We start from the raw sequence: 22,883 nt of genomic DNA, 5'->3' as shown, positions 1-22,883 counted from the left end.
CTAGGTGCTGACATGGGTTAAATATTGGGGGGAGGGTAAACAAATCTACACTAATTAAATGATTATCCAAACCTGACACCCGTTGTTGAAGCAATGGCAAGGTCCATTTGCACTCATTTGGCAGGGTTTTGGAAACGGTGACTGTAATCTTCTGCCTCAAATTAATCATTAGCTTCAGCTTTGACATCAGAATAAATGTGATGATCGCACACTTGTGACTTAGACACGGGTCCTGCAGCCAATATTAATACTTCTGAGCCACATTTAATTTTGCATCCAAAATAGTTTTCTAAATTGAGGTTAAGGGATGAGTGTCATGTGAGTTTTACTTGCAACTGGTTTTACTGCAACATCTCATCTCATCTCATTATCTCTAGCCACTTTATCCTGTTCTACAGGGTCGCAGGCAAGCTGGAGCCTATCCCAGCTGACTACGGGCGAAAGGCGGGGTACACCCTGGACAAGTCGCCAGGTCATCACAGGGCTGACACATAGACACAGACAACCATTCACACTCACATTCACACCTACGGTCAATTTAGAGTCACCAGTTAACCTAACCTGCATGTCTTTGGACTGTGGGGGAAACCGGAGCACCCGGAGGGAACCCACGCAGACATGGGGAGAACATGCAAACTCCACGCAGAAAGGCCCTCGTCGGCCACGGGGCTCGAACCCGGACCTTCTTGCTTTTACTGCAACAATATTTTTTTATTTTTCTAGGTAATGTGTTATTTTCTCATTGCTTATACCACAAAAGTGTACAACCCCAAATCAGAAAATGCTGAGACAGTATGTTGAGATTAAAATTAAAACTGAAAACATGATGAATAACCCTTTGCCTGTCTTACACTCAAAACCATGGAGCAGAACATTGTGATGTTTTAACTCATGAATTTGATTGTTTTTACAAAATAAACACATTTCAATTTTGATTCTTGTGACACATTTCAAATAAAAATTGGGACGGTAAAGCATCATGTTGCTATTCCTTCTATAATAGCAACTATAAAGTTGCTATTCCACTTTATAATGTTGCCTTTCCTTCTCACAACACTGAAAAGATGTTTCGGGCACCAAGTGATGAAGTGTTTCAGGTGTTATTTTGTCCCATTCTTCCTGTAAACAGGTCTTAAGATGTGCAACAGTACAGGGTCATCATTGTCATATTTTTTGTTTCAAAATTCTCCACACATTCTCTGTGGGGACAGAGGGGACACACCCTCTTCTTCCACAGCCCTGCCTTTGTAATGTGTGCAGAATGTGGTTTTACATTGTCTTGTTGAAATCTCCCTGGAAAAGATGTCGTCTTGAAGGCAGCATATGTTGCTCCAAAATCTCAATGTATTTTTCTGCATTAATGCTGCCATCATAGAAGTGCAAGTTACCTTTCCCAAGGGCACTGACACAACCCCATACCATGGCAGATCCTGGATTTTGTAATTGTTGCTGGTAACAATCTGGATGGTACTTTTTGTCTTTGGTCCAGAGCACACAGCATCCATTTCTTTCATAAAAGACCTGGGTTCAGTTGTTCAAAACATGGTTATCTTTTAACCAATGGTTAAATCACTATTTAACATTATAATAACTATAACCTACCATTAAACTGTTGTTCAAAACTCTGTTAAAGTTAACCAAGTGGTTAAAGTTAACACACCTCCCAGCCTCCATTATCTTTTAACCAAGTGGTTATGTAAACATCAAAATGATGTTCATCTTACAGGTGAACGCTGCTGGCATGTTCCTTATTGTTAATGGACGCCATCCAAAACAATTCAGACGAGGACCAAATGAGTTACTTTAATATAGTGAGACAGAACTTTGACATCAGTACTGATTTGGTAGAGAATCTCTCTGTTATATATTTGATTTTTTTGCAAGAAGATTTGGAATGCCCAACGCGAAGAAGCCACACATTGTCCGTTGAGGAGCAGGGGCTCACTGCCCTTAGATTTTATGCAAGCGGCAGTTTTTTTCCAAGTCACTGGCGATACAGGGCCTCGAGAAAGGAACTGTTAGTAGAGTGATTAATTAAGTGACAAATGCCCTTGTGTTCAAGTCCAATCAGTACATTACATGGCCTTGTGATGACATACAGATAAGGCGACTTAAGGAAGGGTTTTACCTTTCCGGCAGTTTTCCGAACGTCCTTGGCTGTATAAATGGTACCAACATCTTGTCACAAAGGTGGACATGGCATTGTGGGATTCATTTTGACACGGTGTGATGTCATAACCAACTGGTTAGGGCTAAACCAATTGGTTTGCTAATGGTATGGTTAAATTAGCTTCAGGAAACAATTTTTTAATGGCAGGTTAAAATTTTAACGGATGGTTACAGGTTAACCTGCTGTTAAAATAACCATATTTTGAACAACCGGACCCTGAAATATTGATTTGTCTGACCATAATACACAAATCTGTCACAGCTCTAGAAAAGGAGTTGGTAGCCTTAAAGTACCTTCCAGAATTCTTTCTGAAGCTGCCTGAGGCAAAAGTCAAAGATGGTGTCTTCGTTGGACCACAGATAAAGATGTTCTTGGAGTGCAATGAATTCCACAAGATGCTAACTAGGAAGAAGAAAGCAGCTTGGAACAGCTTTGCAAGAGTGGTTCGGGCTTCCTGGGTAATTGCAAAGCTGAAAACTATGTGGAGATCATTGAGACTATAGCACAATGGGCTGCAGGATGTCTCTCAAAGCCCATATCCTTGACTCTCATCCTGCTAAATTCAATGAGAACATGGGAGCATATTCAGAGGACCAAGGCGAGCACTTCTATCAGGATATACTGGATTTTGAATGCTGCTACCAAGGACAATATAATGAGAACTTGATGGGAGACTATACTTGAGGGTTGCTTTGCGAAAGGGATTTGCAATATAATTATAAATCTCAAAATCCTCCTGACCTTATGTGAAGGAAAAGATGCCAATTCACCTGTTTTCTCAAGGAAAATAGGTAAGTTTCAATATACCTCTATATTCATCAGAAAAGTAAAGTTTGCGGGGATTAACATTTTCAATTCTTTTGTGGTATAAGCATGAGAAAACAGCACTTACTACCCAGGAGCAAACATTGTGTTGCATAGTGTATAATCAATCCACTTGTCCATACTTCTTTTGAAATGAACTTTGTTAGCTTACTGTCTTACACTACTAGTGCATGCATTTCAAGTAGTCATAGTACAAACATGAAGGCTTCAAACAAGCAAGGGACTGAAGATGATCACACATATAGACACACAGTATAGTGAGAGAAGAAGGAGACAGAAGCCATAGACTAATGCACAGACACTGGACCTCCAGTACTTATTCAGACAGTTGAACTCTCATAGATATCCTACAGTTCATTTACTCACAGGTTGTGTTTCAGGCTGCTTACCAAAACACCAGACATCAATAGGAATTGACTGTTGTCAGTTTGTGTGTTATTAAAGCATCAATGGCAAAACTGGATAGGCTAAATCAAAGCAAACCACTAATGTATTCAAATTCTCATTGCTGGAAAAATATCATCTGACTGCAAAGGAAAGTACATAACTACATTCTGCAAATAACAAAATATGGGATAAAAACATCTGTCCTATTCATTTCACTTTCTAATATAAGACTTTCAGTTCATAACTGTCCAGAAGCCCAGTTGCACCCTTGTCAAAAAAGAGTTTACACAGAATAGTGCACAAAACAAACAACATCGAGTGAGTGACAGTTCTGTGGGTAAAACAAACACCTTGTTGATAAGAGAGATCAGAGGAAAATGGCCAGATTGGTTCGAGCTGCCAGGAAGGATATAGTAACTCATAGCAACTCTTTACAAATGTGGTGAGCAGAAAAGCATCTCAGCATGCAACAGCAGAAGATCAGTCACTGTAAAAAATGTCCGTAGAATTAACAGTGAATTTATGTAAAATCATGACATAAAAAAACTGTAAATACAAAAACAATGAAGCAGTGTGTAATTTACATCAATATACTGTAAAACTCCTAACCAAATACCACTGTTAATTTAACAGTAAGAATATGTTGAATTGATCATTTTTTTTGTAGAATTTACAAATTGTTGTAGTTTAAACACAGACAAACTGTAATACTAAAACAGAATGTGATAGTTAAAATTACATCATTGCCCTGTTAAAATTTTTTTTAAAAATGTCAGTAGAGGCTCTCCGGCACATTTCGTAAAACTCTAAATCAAATAAAATATCTGTCTGCATAGGCGCCAACTTCATGTCAACATTGGGGGGTCAGAATTATGTTCTTGCACCGTGACGTCATGACATCGGCAGTGTATGTAGTTGAATATCAAAGACTCAGTTGTAAGTCATTTTCATTCATTACTATTCACCATTGCAAGTGGGAAGCGCCCATTTTAACGATAACTTATTATGATGCATTAAAAAAATCTCACGACTTTAAACATTGTATGAAACACAATTTATTCAATAAACAAATTTAGTTTCATGCAATTTTCTTTGAGATGAATTCGGCAGACAACTGTACATGAATGTAGTTTCTGTTAAGAGTTAATGGATATGACAAAGTTAATTTTAATCTTACTTACAAACTTTAACAACACATCTCTTTCATGGCCACGGAAATTAACAAGTAGGCAGTGAGAAAATCATATTCATGAACATGAGAAAATCATATTCACCCTAATAGCCCATCAGCCCTAAAACTTCGCAAAAACATCACTCCTTCTGTCACAAGCGCTGAACTCATTGGTAATTTTTTTCAAATCAATGTGGTCTGTATGTTCCTTGTGTGTGTAAAGAACAGCCAAGTGATTCAGTCTCGGAGCAGTCATGGTGCTCCGCAGGTAGGTCTTAAGTCTGCGCAAAGCACTAAAGGACGTGTAAATTTTGCGTAGTGCAACCTGTCAATCACTCACTGCCAACCATTGGAATATTGCAAGCGGAAAAGGGGGCGGGTCATGTCCGATCATAACATTTTAGGTGACGTTTCTATAGATTACTTATTTTGCATTCAAAGCTAGGCTATTATTTGTTTAGGTGGTTTCAATCGTCAGTTAACATGAGTTCATCTGTACTGTTTACTACTTCTTTCATTATTGGGGTGTTTTTGCCCCCCCCAACTTTATCTTTGGGGGGTCAAAAAGGTCCGTGCCCCCCGCAGATGTCTGTCTAGTAGATCATTGCTCGCAACCATCATTTTGGAGCCACAAAAACCAATAATCGAGAACACTCGCAATTCATTCCTAGATGCTTTTTTATTGTACAATGAATATCCGTAAAATTAACAGTTATGTATTGATTATTGTACATTGAATACCTGTAAAATTTACATTTAGTTATCATCAGAGGTGGAAAGTAACGAATTACATTACTCGCGTTACTGTACTTGAGTAGCTTTTTTGTGTACTTATACTTTTTCAAGTAATTTTTAAAAAGTGTACTTTTACTTTTACTTAAGTATGTTTTCTTTTAAGTAGTGTACTTCGGTACATTTTACATCACAACCGTTACTGAGTAAAAAAAATAAATAAATAAAAAATAAAAAAAGGCTAAAACGGAGAAGGGGAAATGCATGGGCGTCGCCACCATTGAATGTGAAGGGGGCGTGTCCCCCTCACATTTCATAATTCTTCGTTTGGACCCTCCCACATTTAACATAAAATATGAGTTCACCCAGCGCCGTTTCTATTGCTTCGTGAAAGAATCCATTCCACTGGATCGATAAGAGAAAACACAGAGCACTGAAAATCCACTCCGGGTTTTCCGGGCGCTCCCTACAACAGCTCACCGCGCGCGAGGGAAGTGAATCTTAGCGCGAGCACAGGAATGTTGGTGCAGCTGCTGGAAAGTGGAGGAGGTGACGTCATCCCCATTGCAACCTCACAATGTCTAGCTTTTGCTAAAACCTTATTCTTTTGTTATCTGCCCTCAAAATTAACCCTAGGACACGTTAAATTAATGTCCAACTAAACAGTGAAATAAGCTTAGCCTAATGGGGTATTCTTGATTGATGATGAATTGTTTGCAGTATTTGCTCCTCCCCAGACACAATGGACATAAGGACATTCTTTACAAAGCAGCGGAAAGTCAGTCAAAATTTCCCCACAGGACAGGGCTTTTTTGTCCCAATGGAAATGTTAGTGCAGTTAGCTGGCTAGTCAATGTTAGGAGATGTATCAGCTAGCTTAACGTTAGCTATCATTTAATTCAAACCCAGTAGGCCTGCCTTACTGTAATGCCAAGAATGAGGTCAAGTCTGCTCTGATGATATTTATTGATTCCTTGTTTTGTCTGGTCTTTGGCAGTTTTCTGGAAAGTAAGATGGGAAATCAGTGTATGGGGAAGGAATAGTAGAGAGGAAAGCGATGGAGAGATATGGATGTTATTCCAGGTGGATTGTGAAGGAAAGGGGGATAAAAGTTATGAAGTGGTAGAAATTGTGGTGGCACCAATATAAGAAGGAGTTATATCTATAAATCTATTTGTTATACTAATCTGTAAATGCTACTGTAGTACCACCATTGCATGTAGGTTGACAAAACTGCACTTGTTCATTGTGTGAAGTTCTCTTTTATGTGTCATTGCTTGACCCAGTGTAATTTTGTGTTATGAAGACTGCATGATGCCATGCCATTTTTGTTATGAGTATCGCTAAATCGGAAAAAAGTAAAATGCACCCACTAAAGTCACTGTTGGTGGTGAACAAAATTGCACCTGTTCATTGTGTGAAGTTATGTTTTATGTGTCACCGTTGCTGGACACAGTGTGATTTTGTGTTATGAAGTTTGCATGATGCCATGTCATGCCTGTTCATTGTGTGAGATTATGAATATTCTTATTTTTAAACATACAGTTGAGTGTCACTATTGCTTGGCCCAGTGGCATGTTGTGTTACATCTAAAACTAAATAGAAAACACAAAATAAAAAGTAAAATGCACCCATAAAGTCATTGTTGGTGATAAATTGTGTCACATTCATCTCATTATCTTAGGCGTAGCGGTGGGTTTAAAAACAGGCTGATGAATATATGGACTAGTTGAATGAGGACTTATTGTTGAAAATTAATTAAAATTTTCTGGCGGAGGACCCCCCACCAGTGTGTCCCCCCCACATTAAAAATGCTTCTGACGCCCCTGGGGAAATGCGTTCTGGAAATGAATCACGGGAAGGACAGTTGTCGCGCGCGAGTCTCACACAGACAATGGCGGACATGCACCGGCGCTTTGGGGGGGGGCTTCAGGGGGCTCAAACCCCTGGGCCACAGCCAATCAGGGGCCTTGTAATATTAATAAAATAATAAAGTGTCGGAATCGTGGGCCTACATTAATGTACGGATAGAAATAAGGTTAGAAATAAATGAGCGCACAGTAGCCTGCTGTAAGAGACATGGTGGATGTGGTTCGCGAAACGAACACCCACGACTGTACCAGAATAAAATGTAACAAAATGTAACGTCACGCACGAAAGCGCGCCAAAGACTGCAGACTACTGAGACACAAATTTAGAGACTTTGAAAGATGAAGCGTTCACATGTTAGTGGGGCGCATAAAAGGAAAAAAAGAGAGAGATGCAGGTAATGATAGAATCGTTGCCTAAAGTCACAGACTTTTTTAAGGTAAGGATCACCAATCTGTTCAGAATATCAGCTACTTATCAGTTATCAGCCGTACCAGCAGCTAGGCTATGTGCAGCTAGGCTAGATATGCTATGATCTGTCCAACAGTAAAATAAATCAGTTGTGATTTGAATACGTGTCGTGTGATTTGAGTTATAATCCTGTTAGTATAATAGCATATTTCGATGGGGATAATAAAGTGTCTAAAACGGCATCTACTGAAGAAATTGATGAAAAGATTGTAGCCTATAATTTTCACAGTTCGGGCAGCAGACAGTGTAAGCATACTGAGGGGAATAGCAATACAAAGCTAGCGCATATCCACATTTCTCGCTAGCTGTGTTGGGTGTGTTGTTAACCCGTGTGGATTTAAGTGAAATACTTGAGAAGTTCTGTGGTCAAGACAACGTTTTAAGGTAAGGACGCTTGATTATTAATGTTTGCCCGCCGTGGCTTGTTGTTGACGAAAGGCCCACACGATTTTGCTTTATGCAGCTACTGCTAGCGTCATGCTTTGAACTAGGTTAAGCTCATTTGCGCTAAAGGATGGGTTTATTGAAGGACTTTGATGTAGCTAGTTTCTTTTTAAAAAATCGTATGCTCAAAACAGTATGCCCGTGTTCATCATGTTTAACTTTTTTCTTGATGGAGTGCGTGAAATATTGTTGCAAGTGGTATTTCGATGCAGTCATGTCAAAAAGGCAGTTGAATGCACGGTCTTATTCAAGGAGAAGGAAGACTTGCATGATGCTTGAACATAGATCGGTAAAATAGACCCTAGTAGGACTTGGTTTTGTGTATTTCGGTCTGTAGAGTTATGAGTTTGGCCGCTGTCCATGGTGTTTACGTTTCATGTGGCCGCCGAGCCAAGTACCTTCATCATCATCATCATGTTCCCCTGTCAAAAGTTAAACTCTCTAGGGGTGCTTCTGCTGTAGCAGTTGCAGCAGTTGCTCAAAGTTTGATTTGTCCATCATCATACGTCTTATCTGTTGGGTGTCTATGCCCAGCAGATTTTCCCATTTCGTCCATTTGTAACCATTTTTGTCAAACAGGAGCTGCTTTTGCACTTGGTTATTGCCCATCCGGCAAACGTGAGCAATATATTTTAGTTGTTGTACGTAGCAGGATAGTTTTATATCCTGGGTTCCTGTCAATTTCCGGAGGTCAGCATTGGACATCTTGTAGCTCCAGTCTATATCTTCATTTGTAGTGTTCTTTTGGTCAGGGGCATTCTTTCGTTTATATCCACCTTTAATCATTTTCCTTAGGAAGCCGTGCCACACTACCTCAATTTTGTGAATTTCACTGGATGATAGTTGCCATGCCTGTGTGCTGTACAGGAGACGAGATCGAACGCATGCCACTAGGAACTTTATACGGGTTTTTAGTAGTATTCGGTGGTCGGTTAGAACGTGTTTCAGTTCATTCCATTTCATGAATGCAGCACTTATCCTAGCATGCAGGAAGTGTGAGGATTCATCACAGTTGCTGACATTATAACCAAGATATTTAAAGGTGCGGACGTTTTTAATATTAGTGCCGCCAAGGGAAATGATACTTGGTTTACATTTGATATCCTCATTGACGTTAAAAGCCATTGTTTCTGTTTTGACATATGATATTTGTAAACCAAAGCGGGTGTAGGTCTTATCATACAACTGAAGAATATTCTGAAGCTCCTCGATGGATCCAGCAAGTATGGCCTGATCATCTGCGTATAGAATCTCTGTTATGCAACCCTCTCCTGATGCTTGTGCTTTCGTACGCATTTCTCTTGTGGATACCTCATTTGGAATGCAATATCTGAACTTGAAGCCTGTATCTGGGTACAGTTTTGATATCTCATGCTGTGCAATCCTGACAACAAAGTCCATATAGATATTTAAAAACTGATGGCGATTCTAGGGCACCTTGTCTTGCAGTGAATGTTTGTTTTCATGCCGTTGAGCTATTTTTATGTATTTTATATTTTAAAAGGACTTGTCTGTAGGTGTGTGTGTTTTATGTTTACAACACATAGGTCTACATTAGCGCACGCGCGCTTGTGTGGTTATCTCTGGCCATGCCCCTGCGTGAAAGTTACGCAGTATCACTGTCCTGTCCGTGGTAATAATCAGAACTGGCTCTGTAATGATAATGCGCGCATTCTTCTCTCCCTCTGTGGTCGGATGTGTTGAGCGATGTGAGCATGGGCCTTGCGCAGCTACGCTGAGCCAAACGTAACCTATCGTAGGCTTCTAGGCTAATTACGCGCTTACACTGTAAATGCTTGATACGTATTGCAAATAAAATAAGAGTGTTTTCCTGTCCAACAGTAAGGGTAGGGTTGACAGGTAGCCTATGAGGGGCCTAGCCCCTGGGCCACGGGTGTTGATAAAGCGCCCCTGCGGACATGGAGGAGACCGAGGAACCTGTGGTGGACGACCCTGCAGAAAACGCAATTTCTTCCAGTAATGAAGTGCACCCCTGGCCCTACATATGTGATCACTTCAGCTTCGTAGAGAAAAGGGGTGACAGTTTCATTATGCAATGCAGATTGTGTGCCCAAGAAGACAACCATTGCGGCATACAAAAATTCGACGTCTAATCTGCGCAAGCATGTTGAGGTAAGTATTCTCATTGGCATCATAATCACGGGCGCAGATAGAGGGTGGGGCGGGTGGGATTCGTCCCACCCAGATTTAAATTCACCTCGTTCGGTCCCCCCACTTATAGGGAGGAAAAAACGTCTATGCTGTCTTTCTTTGCATAAGGCAAACCTCATGGAAAAATCAAAAGACTAATTACCATTCGGTTTATTGAGGTGCACAGCAGTGTATTCATAGTTGCAACAACTCATATAAAACAAAACAAAGACTGATATTCGGTTGGTTGAGCTGCGCAGACTGCACAGGTTTCGAGCTCGAGCTTGGTTGCTATGGTTATCCACAACAAGTTTGACAGGCATATCGGGGTTGGGGTTGGTTTGCTGGCAGCTTTTCCCCCCCAGTTTTTTGTCCCCCCCAGTTTTTTGTCCCCCCCAGTTCAAAAAACGTATCTGCGCCCCTGATCATAATGTTTCCTTTCCATAGTAAAACCGACAATAGGCTGGTTATATTCCAAAAATAGTGGATGGCATTGCTAATGTTGAAGTAGCAACCTGTTGGTACTGTAACATAACGGTAACTAGTCTGTTATTCGGTTGGCTAATCATGCAAGCAAGTTAGCTCGCCAACCTGACATGATCAGTCCTCCTACCATTCTACATCCAACAGGCCAGAAAGGAATACTAAGCAAAACAAATAATGTTTGAATTGAATTGTTCAATAACACACAGTGCACACAGGCAAGCTACGAGATTTCGGTACAACATTTCACTTTCATATTTCGTGTACAATGCTTTGTGTGTGGTCAGGGCGATGTAAACGACATGACTGTGTGTATTGACCTTTTTTGTTTGTCTCAGTTTTAATGCAGCATTATCCTAAGCATTCAATTTGATACACTTCCTTTAAATAAAACATCTGGGTTGAGATGTACATATATCCTTGTTTCCTCTTCTTTTTCATTTTTGCACAACACAATGGAGGCAGAAAACACCCATTGTTAAAAGTAACGTTTTACTTTTACTCAAAGTACATTTTAAATGATCTACTTTTTACTTTTACTTGAGTAGATTTTTTGTCTGGTAACTTTACTTGTACTTAAGTAAAATTTCATCAGAGTAACAGTACTTGTACTTGAGTATAATATTTTAGTACTCTTTCCACCTCTGGTTATCATTAATTGTACATGGAATCCCAGTGAAATGTACAAGTTATTCTGTAATGTTGTTTACATTTCACTGTATTTTTAACAGGATTATTCTGGCAACCACAGCTGCCAGTATTTTTCCGTAAAAACAACGGATTTTTTTTTTACAGTGTTCCACTCCTGCAGCCAAGAACAGGCATCATCACAAGGTCTTATCAATAGTGTAATAAGAATGATGTATGTAAACATGTAAATGGTAAGCAGTGAAGCTGCAACCCTTTCATTCAAACAACAACAAAACCCCCACTAAACTTATGGCCCTTTTCCACTACCCTTTTTCAGCTCACTTCAGCCCGACACGGCTCGCGTTTCGACTATCTAAGAACAGCACGACTCAGCTCGCTTCAGCCCTGCTTAGCCCCCAAAACTCGCACGGTTTTGGAGTGGGGCTGAAGCGAGCCAAACCGAGCTGAGTGAGGCTAGGGGCGTGAGCAGACACTCCCCTGTGCACTGATTGGTGAGGAGGAGTGTCCTCACATGCCCACACACGCCCAGCGAGCACGCTGGGATCTGTCAACACCGTAAACCCGGAAGAAGGAGAATTACGAGAATTATGAAGCCTTATGCACCTCGCCTCATCTATACGCTCTTGCCAGTATCTGTTGGCGTTGTCGGTGACAACAAGCCGCAGCACCAAGACCAGCAACACTAACGACTCCATGTCCTCCATGTTTATTGTTTACTCTCCAGGTTGTGAGACTACCGCTTAAAAGGTCACTGATGTCACTGTTTGCGCCGCCGAATGACATCATGTGACGTCCACCCACTTTCGCTAACTCCACCCAATGTGTCCACCCACTTCCAGCCAGCACGGTTCAGTGCGGTTGTAGTCGAAATGCAACTCCAACAGCCCCACTCAGCTCGACTCAGCACGGCACGGCTCAGCCCGACTCAGCCGCGTTGGTAGTGGAAAAGCGGCATTACAGTTCTAAGTACTCATTAAAGTGAGGGTTCCTGCAAGTTGGAGGCCCTGTCCACACGGCAACGGATTTAGGTGAATCCAATACAATTGTTTATCGTTTCGGCCTGGCGTCCACACGGCACCGGCGTTTTGGGTGCCCCAAAACGCAATCTTTTGAGAACGGGTTCCAGAGTGGAAAGATCTGGCAACGTTGCCATTGCGAAGTCATCTGGATGAGTAAAACGGATTTGTTTACGATGACGTCACAACCACATGGCTGTCAGTGCTTCACGCCGGGTAGAAGTGTAACGAACTCGATGCGAGTTGTCAACAAATCCTATAACTTGGTTCATGAAACGCGCTTACAAAATATTTTCACTGTGAATATTTATTGTGTAATGGTGCAAAGTGAGAGAGAGAGAGAGAATAGCCCTTAGGGCAGAGTCAATCCCGCCATCAAAAATAGGGAAAAAAGGAGCGATCTCACCTCTTCAGATGTTGGTTTAAGTCCTACAATACATTCCTCAAAAAGGGCGTAGAAGAACAAATTAATCCATCAACGTGTAGCATTCAATTTATTCCGAACACTGGTATGTGTGTAATGATTACCCTAGGGATAACTGAGGTGAAGCACTCATTAGCCAGAAGGTGTTGTTGAGTCTGTATACACGTTGAATACACTTACAGCACACACACAAGATATCATTGTATGACACTCTCTCTCATATTGTCAATATGCATATGTACCGTATTTTTCGGACTATAAGTCGCACTTTTTTTCATGGTTCGGCTGGCCATGCGACTTATACTCCGGTGCGACGTATATATGTTTTTTTTTTGTTTTTTCACCGCGGAATAACTGGAGCTGATGCTGAGTCTGACGACAGCCACGCAGAAGAAGAGGAAACGGCGCTTCATCTGCCGCTGGAGGCAGAGTTGTTCAGAAGCGACACCGAGGATGAGGAATTCAATGGATTTGCTGATTTGGAGTGAAATCATCAGCTTGATAAACTTGATTGACCTGTGTTTTATTATTAATGATAGGCCTATAGTTATTTAAATAAGTTATGTAGTGATTTTAGGCAGTGCTTAATTTGTGAAGTGGGAGGTCCCAGAACGCAGGAGGTGGGTGGGTCCGGCAACTCAAAAAAAAAAAAAAAAAAAAGGCGGGGGATGGTTTACTATAACTTTACGCACATGCGCTTATTGTGTGTGTATAATAATAATAATAATAATAATAATAATAATAATAATAATAATAATGTCAGACATTATGATCTTAGAAAATGCTTTAGTGACAAACAGTTACAGACAGTAATATGTCGTGATATTATATTATAAAATATTAATTTTTATTAGTCTATATATTAAATTATATATTACATTTATCTTCTAAAATAACAGACTGTACTCATCACAACCGGTTTATTTCACCATTGGAGATCAGATCACACAAGACATGAGTTAAATGACTCATTTTAAGGATTTAAGTAGGGGATTTAAAAGCGGTTGTTGTTGGTTTTTTTTCACTAGACGGTTGTTTTTACTACCGTACCTGTCTTTGGAGATGATATACCTATAGCCTACTTGACCTCTGATTTGATGAAATAAAATTCGACAAAAATGAAGAATGACACTCCTCGATGATGACTACAGCTTTAATAACACAGATGAAAGAGCCATGGGGCGATAATAAGCCCTACCGGTAAAAATATTCTAAAAGCAAACTGATTAATGCATCAGTAATAGGCTACTAATATTAGTTATAATAATAATATAGGCTATTAGTAATAACGATAGTGATAGTATTAAAGATAGTAGTAGATATTTAAAATAATCAGACTAGGCTACTTACAGGGCAAAGGGCGCGTTATCACTGCTCAGCTGTTCGTTTATTAAATAAACAATGCAGTCGCACAGTAACCACGCGCCGCTTATCAGATAGAATCACAGATTCTATGGATAGAATAACCCTTCAAAAAAGTGCGACTTATAGTCCGGTGCGACGTATATATGTTTTTTTCGTCTTCATAATGCATTTTTTGGCTGATGCAACTTAAACTCCGGAGCGACGTATAGTCCGGAAAATACGGTAAATCACAAGCTTTGCAAGGACACACATACAAAACTGGACATTTATGGGCAGAGCCACTTTTATGAGTCCATGCCTAGTGTGTGACAGGCACTCATTTATGTTTCCAAGTGCATGTTCATATAGCACACAGTCTGTCTAAACAACAGAGTGCATCATCCATCCATTATCCGTAGCCGCTTATCCTGTGCAGGGTCGCAGGCAAGCTGGAGCCTATCCCATCTGACTATGGGTGAGAGGCGGGGTACACCCTGGACAAGTCGCCAGGTTATTGCAGGGCTGACACATAGAGACAAACAACTATTCACACACATACGGTCAATTTAGAGCCACCGATTAACCTAACCTACATATCTTGGGACTGTTGGGAAAACCGGAGCACCTGGAGAAAACCCATGCAGACATGGGGAGAACATGCAAACTCCACACAGAAAGGCCCTCATCAGCCACTGGGCTCGAACCCAGAACCTTCTTGCTGTGAGGCAACAGTGCTAACCACTACACTACCATGCCGCCCGAGCACATCATCTCAATGCAATTCTGACTCCTTTTTACTGTCTGACTCAACCTCTTTATAACAAAGATGAAGTTCAAGAGGGGAGGAAAAAAAATAAGTGTGTAGGGAATAGGAATCAAAGTTTTGTCTTTGACAAATTATATTTGCCCAGGTGAAGACTCCTTTGTGCCTCTCTTCTGCATCATTGATTGCAGGCTCATATAAGAACACTGATCAGACTTGCATGTTGTATTCAACACATGGTATGAGGATCTCAGAGTTTGTTAGCCCTGTTTGTCAGTCGATGGAGGTCCAGAGTCAGGAGGCACACCACAGTGCTCAGGACCCCCTAGCTGTACCTGCTACGAGTTCAAGGATGAGCCAAGAAGCCCAGCGCATGGAGGGCTTGCCAAAGAAGCCGCGGTTAAACTTACCATCCGCCACGGACCACAGGTGGGCGCAACTGGATGAAGACCTCAGCATCATCCTAGACAACACCTTGAAAGGGGATGCTGTGAAAAAGATCAAGACTCTGGTGGAGACAGTGTACCAAGCATGCCACGACAGATTTGGAGTCAAGGAAGGAAAGCCTGAGAAACAGCCATCAGGCCCCAGTAGAAGGCAACGCCGCATTGCCGAAATGCGTAAAGATCTGCGAGAACTCAAGAAGAGGTGGCGGAAGGCAGAACATCAAGAGAAGGAAGCCTTGAGCGAGCTAAGTTCAGAGGTGCGGAGAAACCTACTCCAGCTGCAAAGGGCAGAGACAACGCGGAAAAGACAGAAAGAGAAGCGTCGGCAGAGGAAATCTTTCTTCAACAATCCATTCCGCTATACATCGGACCTCCTCGGCCAGCCCAAGAGCGGGAGACTGGCATGTTCCAAGGAAGAAGTGGAAGATGCTGTAAAGGCAGCACATAGCGACCCCAACAGAGACCTACCACTAGGAGAGTGCCCCTTCCCTATCCCAAAGCCCAATCCAAGCACCCCGTTCAACATGGCAGATTTCACTTTTGAAGAAGTAAGGTCAGTAGTGAGACGAGCTCGGGCGGGATCTGCTCCTGGTCCATCAGGGACATCATATAAGATTTATAAGAACTGCCCGCAATTGCTAAGGAGACTGGCCACACTCCTGCGCACACTGTGGAAGAAGAAGCAAGAACCCTTGCTGTGGACACTGGCAGAGGGCTGTTTCATTCCCAAGGAGCTGAATTCATCAAGCCTTGACCAGTTTAGAGAGATTTCCCTATTGGACATCGAGGGGAAGGTCTTCTGGGCAATTATCGCTAGAAGGTTGACTTCATACTTACTTGCCAATGGCTATGTCGATGCAAGTGTCCAGAAAGGAGGAGTACCGGGGTACTCTGGGTGCTTGGAGCACACATCGGTAATCAGCCAGATAATTAAGGAGGCAAAAAGTAACAAGAAGTCTCTCTCAGTGGTCTGGCTGGATCTCGCCAAGGCTTACCCAAATGTCCCACACCAGCTTATCTGCAAGGCATTGCAACATTACCAAGTGCCATCAGAGGTCATCAACCTGGTGATGTCGCATATGGGCTCTCTACACATGAGGTTCACCGTGCAGGATTTTACCACCGAGTGGCAGAGGCTGGAAAAAGGGATAATGGCTGGCTGCACCATATCAGTTTCTCTGTTTGTGGCGGCTATGAACCTGCTGCTCAGAGCCGGAGAGTCTCAGTGTAGAGGGCCAATGGCAGCGGATGGGACAAGGCATCCAGCCTGCAGAGCCTTCATGGACGACATCACCGTGATGACCCCATCCATTCTTGGGACACGATGGGTCCTGAGCTCACTGGAGAAGATGGCCACCTGGGGCCGTATGCAGTTTAAGCCTGGCAAATCCAGGAGCTTGTGCATGGTGAAGGGTAGTCTGTCGAATAATACCTTCAGCATCCAGGGATCACAGATTCCAACCATCCAGGAGGAGCGAATCCGGTGCTTGGGGAAGAGCTATGACAGTACCCTGAAAGACAGCGGGAACCTTGAGGATACTGCAGCCCAACTAAAGGAGTGGCTGAGAAGAATAGACAGGAGTTTGCTGCTGGGCAGGTTCAAGGTATGGAGCTTTCAGCATGGCATCATACCAAGACTTCAGTGGCCATTTCTGCTCTATGACTTCCCTATGACCAGAGTTGAAGCAATGGAGAGGGTCTGTAGCAGGTTTATCCGTAAATGGCTGGGCGTTCCTCCAGCTTTCAGCTCAGTCAACCTCTACAGCAGGTCATCAATTCTCCGGTTACCATGTTCCTCTGTCATAGAAGAATTCAAGGCCACCAAGGCAAGGGCAGCATGCACGCTTTTGGACTCCAGGGACACAAAAGTGAGGCATGCAAGTGCCGCCATCAACTGCGGTAGGAAGTGGAAACCCCTTGAGGCGGTGAAAGAAGCAGAAGCGTACTGGAGGCACCAGGAAATTGTGGGCACTGCGTGTCGCGGACGGCTCGGGCTTGGCAACTACAGCGTCAAGAGCTGGTCGAAAAGCAACATCAGAGACAGAAGGGACTTGGTGGTACAGAGGGTGCGGGAGGCAACTGAAGAAGACCGCCGAGTTAAAGCAGTGGGGTTGGGCTCCCAGGCGCGCTGGATGCAGTGGGAGGGGGTACTCGAGAGATCATTGTCTTGGAAGGAGCTCTGGGGCACTGACCAAGGCAAGCTGAGTTTCCTGCTGCGCGCTGTGGCTGATCTCCTACCCACACCAAGCAACCTAAAGGTCTGGGGCAAGGAGCAAGAGGCATCCTGTGGCCAGTGCGGCGCCAGCCTCTGCACACTGAACCACATTCTGACCAGCTGCCCAAAAGCCCTGGCGGATGGGCGCTACCGGTGGAGACATGACAAAGTCCTCACCGAGGTCGCTAAGTGGGTCGAACTACAGAGGTGCCACGCCAACAAACAGCCACCAATACCACCAAGGCTCACAAGCTTCCAGCCAGAAGGCAGCAAAGTCTCAAAGAAAAGACCTGACTGCCTACCATCAATGCTATACCGCGGATCAGATTGGGAGCTGAGGGTGGATCTTAGAAAGAAGCTGGTCTTTCCTCAGGAGGTGGTGGCAACTACCCTCCGACCGGATATGATCCTTCTTTCAAGGAGCTCAAAGTCCATCATCCTCGCCGAACTCACTGTTCCCTGGGAAGAGAGGCTAGCCATATCCCACCAGGCAAAGAAGGCTAAGTACCAGGACATAGTGGATGAGGCGACCCTCGCAGGGTGGCATGCCACCCTCTACCCAATTGAGGTTGGGGCTCGGGGTTTCCCTGCCTCATCTATGCGCAGTTTTCTACAGAAAATCGGACTTGACTCCAGACAGGTACAGAAGGCTATCAGGGAGATAGCCGCAGTGGCCGAAAGTTGTTCCAGGTGGCTGTGGCTGTCAAGGGATCGTAGCTGGACCCCCTCCGCAGGTGAAGGCTAACTCAGCCCTCGCTGCCCCACTCAGGAGAGGTGTACAGGTTAAGGGGCGAAACACCTGTGACCCTGAGATACCTGCTGAGGATGCAGAGGGGTCCCTGTGATCACCGTGGTACTCCACCAGATAGAACCTAAACATCCACATCCATAGTTGCTCCTGCAGTCTCTGCTTGTAGCAAAGCACCTTTGGTGTTTATTTCATCTTCGCAGGGCTGACACATAGAGACAAACAACTATTCACACACATACGGTCAATTTAGAGCCACCGATTAACCTAACCTACATATCTTGGGACTGTTGGGAAAACCGGAGCACCTGGAGAAAACCCATGCAGACATGGGGAGAACATGCAAACTCCACACAGAAAGGCCCTCATCAGCCACTGGGCTCGAACCCAGAACCTTCTTGCTGTGAGGCAACAGTGCTAACCACTACACTACCATGCCGCCCGAGCACATCATCTCAATGCAATTCTGACTCCTTTTTACTGTCTGACTCAACCTCTTTATAACAAAGATGAAGTTCAAGAGGGGAGGAAAAAAAATAAGTGTGTAGGGAATAGGAATCAAAGTTTTGTCTTTGACAAATTATATTTGCCCAGGTGAAGACTCCTTTGTGCCTCTCTTCTGCATCATTGATTGCAGGCTCATATAAGAACACTGATCAGACTTGCATGTTGTATTCAACACATGGTATGAGGATTTATATTAATTACATGCAGTTTATCATTTTATGGCTGGAATCTATGGAATAGAACAAGTCCTGTGGTGACTATTCATTAAATCAGTGGGATTATTATGTTATTTTAAGGATTTTATTTAACTAATCAAACATCTCATCTCATCTCATTATCTCTAGTCACTTTATCCTGTTCTACAGGGTCGCAGGCAAGCTGGAGCCTATCCCAGCTGACTACGGGCGAAAGGCAGGGTACACCCTGGACAAGTTGCCAGGTCATCACAGGGCTCTAATCAAACATAGCATATTCAAGTTCCAATGCTGCACTACCTAGTTACGTAGTTTACATATATGATGTTTAGCTACTGCTAAATGTAAACCAAGATATTAAGATAGCTCCTTCTTTCTGTTTTGCTCTGTGATCAAGCACTCTCCTACAGTCAGTGATTATCTATTTATGTTCTATTTCAAACTTGTGTAACTCATACGTTGGATCCTTACCGTTTTCATTCCCACAATACTCTGCTCCACTTTGGTGACGTATGTCACGTGGTCTTCATTGGACCGAAGTTCTCTCTGCTGAATACGCTCGTAAATGCCCACCACCATGTCCCGTGGGATGTCTGCTCCATCGTCCACCCCTGCATCAACATACACACATAGCACATACTGTACAGATATAGATACACACACACTGGTTCAATTCCAGACATGATACGTGATGAGCACTATATCTTTAACTACTTCTGTGTTGAAATATATTTACTTTGTATATTTTGTCTTGTTGAAAGCTCTGCATTGGCCAAGTATGAACCTCCTGGCAGAGGCAACCGAGTTTGGAGCTGAAATCTGCCATGCAAAGGCAAACTGAAGTATCTGAATATTGTATCAATGGTAAAAGACGGTCCAACAGCGTCACCTATTCACTGCTGGATCGTCTTTTGCCATCGACACAATATGCAGGTACTGCAGTTTGCCTTTGCACGGCAGAAAGATTCTGGTACTTGGCAGAATTCATGATCACAAGAACCCATGACCAACCAACAAAACAGCCACAAAGCATCAATGATCAGGTGCTTTTCCTTGTATATACTGTAGTTGCCTTTTGTAAATAAAAATCCTGATGGTGTGCGTGACAAATAGTTTGATTTTCGTGACACCTGACCGCAACACACAAGTAGTTCTAATGGCACTGGCACTGAATTTTATGAGATGCTCACAGGAAGGGCTTCTTTCTTTGACGGCTTCCAAACAGCCTTTTGTTATGAAAATGGAATTTAATGGTAGATTTTGAAACATACCACAAAAATAAATAAATAAAAATCAACTAAACTGTGCAATTCTAAAATTGTGCTTTTGGGCTGTTTTTCATGATTAGAATTACATGGGAGCCAGTGGGAGCTGAGCCCCCATAGACTGAGGACTGGCTCCCATGAAAGCAGTAAAATCATATATCTCTGGGGGTTTATATTTTAATCACAAATAAAGCTCATTTTCCTTCAATATACTGAGTAATATTTACATTAACGATAGACAAATAGCCTTAAATAATAATAAGAATAAACATGTTTTCCAAAAGAACACATTACAGCTAGGTGCATACTCTCGTCAATGCAGCACCACCACACCACTCTGCGCACAAACTATCCTTTTGAGAGCTTGCAAACGTTAACACACACACACACACACACACACACACACACACACACACACACACACACACGTTAATCATTTCAGAAGAAGAACCACTTGACCTTGGTTTCATTTGTTGGTTAAGTTTTCAAGAATACGATCATGACCACAGCCTGCTGAAAATAGACCACTTTGGTCTATTTTGTCTGTGTGATGGTAAGAGAATGGCTTTTACTTTCTACTAGTAGAATGCATTCTCCCTCTGATTAAAGTGTAGACTATAGACAAATAGCAAAAACAATATGTTAAAAAAAAACAATAAAAAAAGACTACTCTGTGTGTATGCAAGTATAGCTTAATGAACCATGTAGCCTCTCATTCACGGAAAGTGCACCTGTCAGGCTATTTATTTATATATTTACTCGCCATATTCATGCATCATTCCTTTTTTGCTTTCTTTTTTTTAAGAGACCCCCGCAAAGATGAATTCATAATTTGAACCCTGCTCTTTTTTGTTCCTTCCACATCCTCCACATAACTCAGGGCACAGTGTACTTATGGGTTACTGGCAATTACTGCCAAATTTCCAACTCTTTCAGACACATGAACCTTTTTTTATTGCCCAAATTGTGCTTAATGTCATTGCTAACTGAAATGTTTATTGCTCGTATATTTTTATATCCATTACCTGATTTGGGCACGTCCATGCAATCTGTCTGTTTTGTATTGTGGGTTTTTTTCCCATGATAATAGATTGTAAAGGATTTTACATGTGTGCAACAACAATATTCCTGAGCAAATGAATAATACTGGAAAAGTGCAGGTGATTTTTTTTCCCCCCTATTCAACTCCCCAGCGTCCAGTAGCCTCAGATTCTTGTTCTTGGCTGACAGGAGAGGAACCCGGTGTAGTCTTCTGCTGTTGTAGCTCATCCACATCAAATTAACATGTGTTGTGCATTTTGGGATGCTTTTCTGTTCATGATAATTGTAAAGAGTGGTTATTTGAGTTATTGTAGCCTTCCTGTAAAACTTCATCATCTCTAGCCGCTTTATCCTTCTACAGGGTCGCAGGCAAGCTGGAGCCTATCCCAGCTGACTACGGGCGAAAGGCGGGGTACACCCTGGACAAGTCGCCAGGTCATCACAGGGCTGACACATAGACACAAACAACCATTCACACTCACATTCACACCTACGGTCAATTTAGAGTCACCAGTTAACCTAACCTGCATGTCTTTGGACTGTGGGGGAAACCGGAGCACCCGGAGGAAACCCACGCGGACACGGGGAGAACATGCAAACTCCACACAGAAAGGCCCTCGCCGGCCCCGGGGCTCGAACCCAGGACCTTCTTGCTGTGAGGCGACAGCGCTAACCACTACACCACCGTGCCGCCCTCCTGTAAAACTTTTTATTAAACTTTTTGTCCCATTCTGAGTAAGCATTACACTGTTGTGTGAAATACCCAGATAATCAGCAGTTTCTTAAATACTCAAACCAGTCATTGTGGCATCAACAACAGTGCCATGGTTGTGCTCTTAGGACAACATGGTCTTCTGCCTGATTTTATGCACTGCTGTCACATGGCTGATTGGATACTTGCATGAATGTGTACCAGTGGTCATGTTAAAATGGACAATGAATCTGTTTGTCTGTCTATGCAGCTCTCTCTCTCTGTCTCTCTCTATTTACAGTGGTGCTTGAAAGTTTGTGAACCCTTTAGAATTTTCTATATTTCTGCATAAATATGACCTAAAACATCATCAGATTTTCACACAAGTCCTAAAAGTAGATAAAGAGAACCCAGTTAAACAAATGAGACAAAAATATTATACTTGGTCATTTATTTATTGAGGAAAATTATCCAATATTACATATCTGTGAGTGGCAAAAGTATGTGAACCTCTAGGATTAGCAGTTAATTTGAAGGTGAAATTAGAGTCAGGTGTTTTCAATCAATGGGACGACAATCAGGTGTGAGTGGGCACCCTGTTTTATTTAAAGAACAGGGATCTATCAAAGTCTGATCTTCACAACACATGTTTGTGGAAGTGTATCATGGCACGAACAAAGGAGATTTCTGAGGACCTCAGAAAAAGCGTTGTTGATGCTCATCAGGCTGGAAAAGGTTACAAAACCATCTCTAAAGAGGTTGGACTCCACCAATCCACAGTCAGACAGATTGTGTACAAATGGAGGAAATTCAAGACCATTGTTACCCTCCCCAGGAGTGGTCGACCAACAAAGATCATGAGTCCACCATCAGGA

General features: G+C 42.6%; 1 protein-coding gene across 1 annotated transcript in view; it reads right to left on the bottom strand.

Moving 5' to 3' along the window:
* The window catches only part of iqsec3a (IQ motif and Sec7 domain ArfGEF 3a), a 280,778-nt gene that overhangs the window by 42,935 nt on the left and 214,960 nt on the right, over nt 1-22,883 (bottom strand). Inside the window, exon 9 of the mRNA XM_060903524.1 lies at nt 19,483-19,622. Within this exon, the coding sequence (XP_060759507.1) occupies nt 19,483-19,622 (140 nt within the window). The remainder of the gene's footprint in view (nt 1-19,482; nt 19,623-22,883) is intronic.

Source organism: Neoarius graeffei, chromosome 21, assembly GCF_027579695.1.
Source record: "Neoarius graeffei isolate fNeoGra1 chromosome 21, fNeoGra1.pri, whole genome shotgun sequence".
NCBI classification, from domain to species: domain Eukaryota; kingdom Metazoa; phylum Chordata; class Actinopteri; order Siluriformes; family Ariidae; genus Neoarius; species Neoarius graeffei.
The sequence above is the reverse complement of the archived record's forward strand: the minus strand, read 5'-3'. Positions and strand labels throughout refer to the sequence as shown.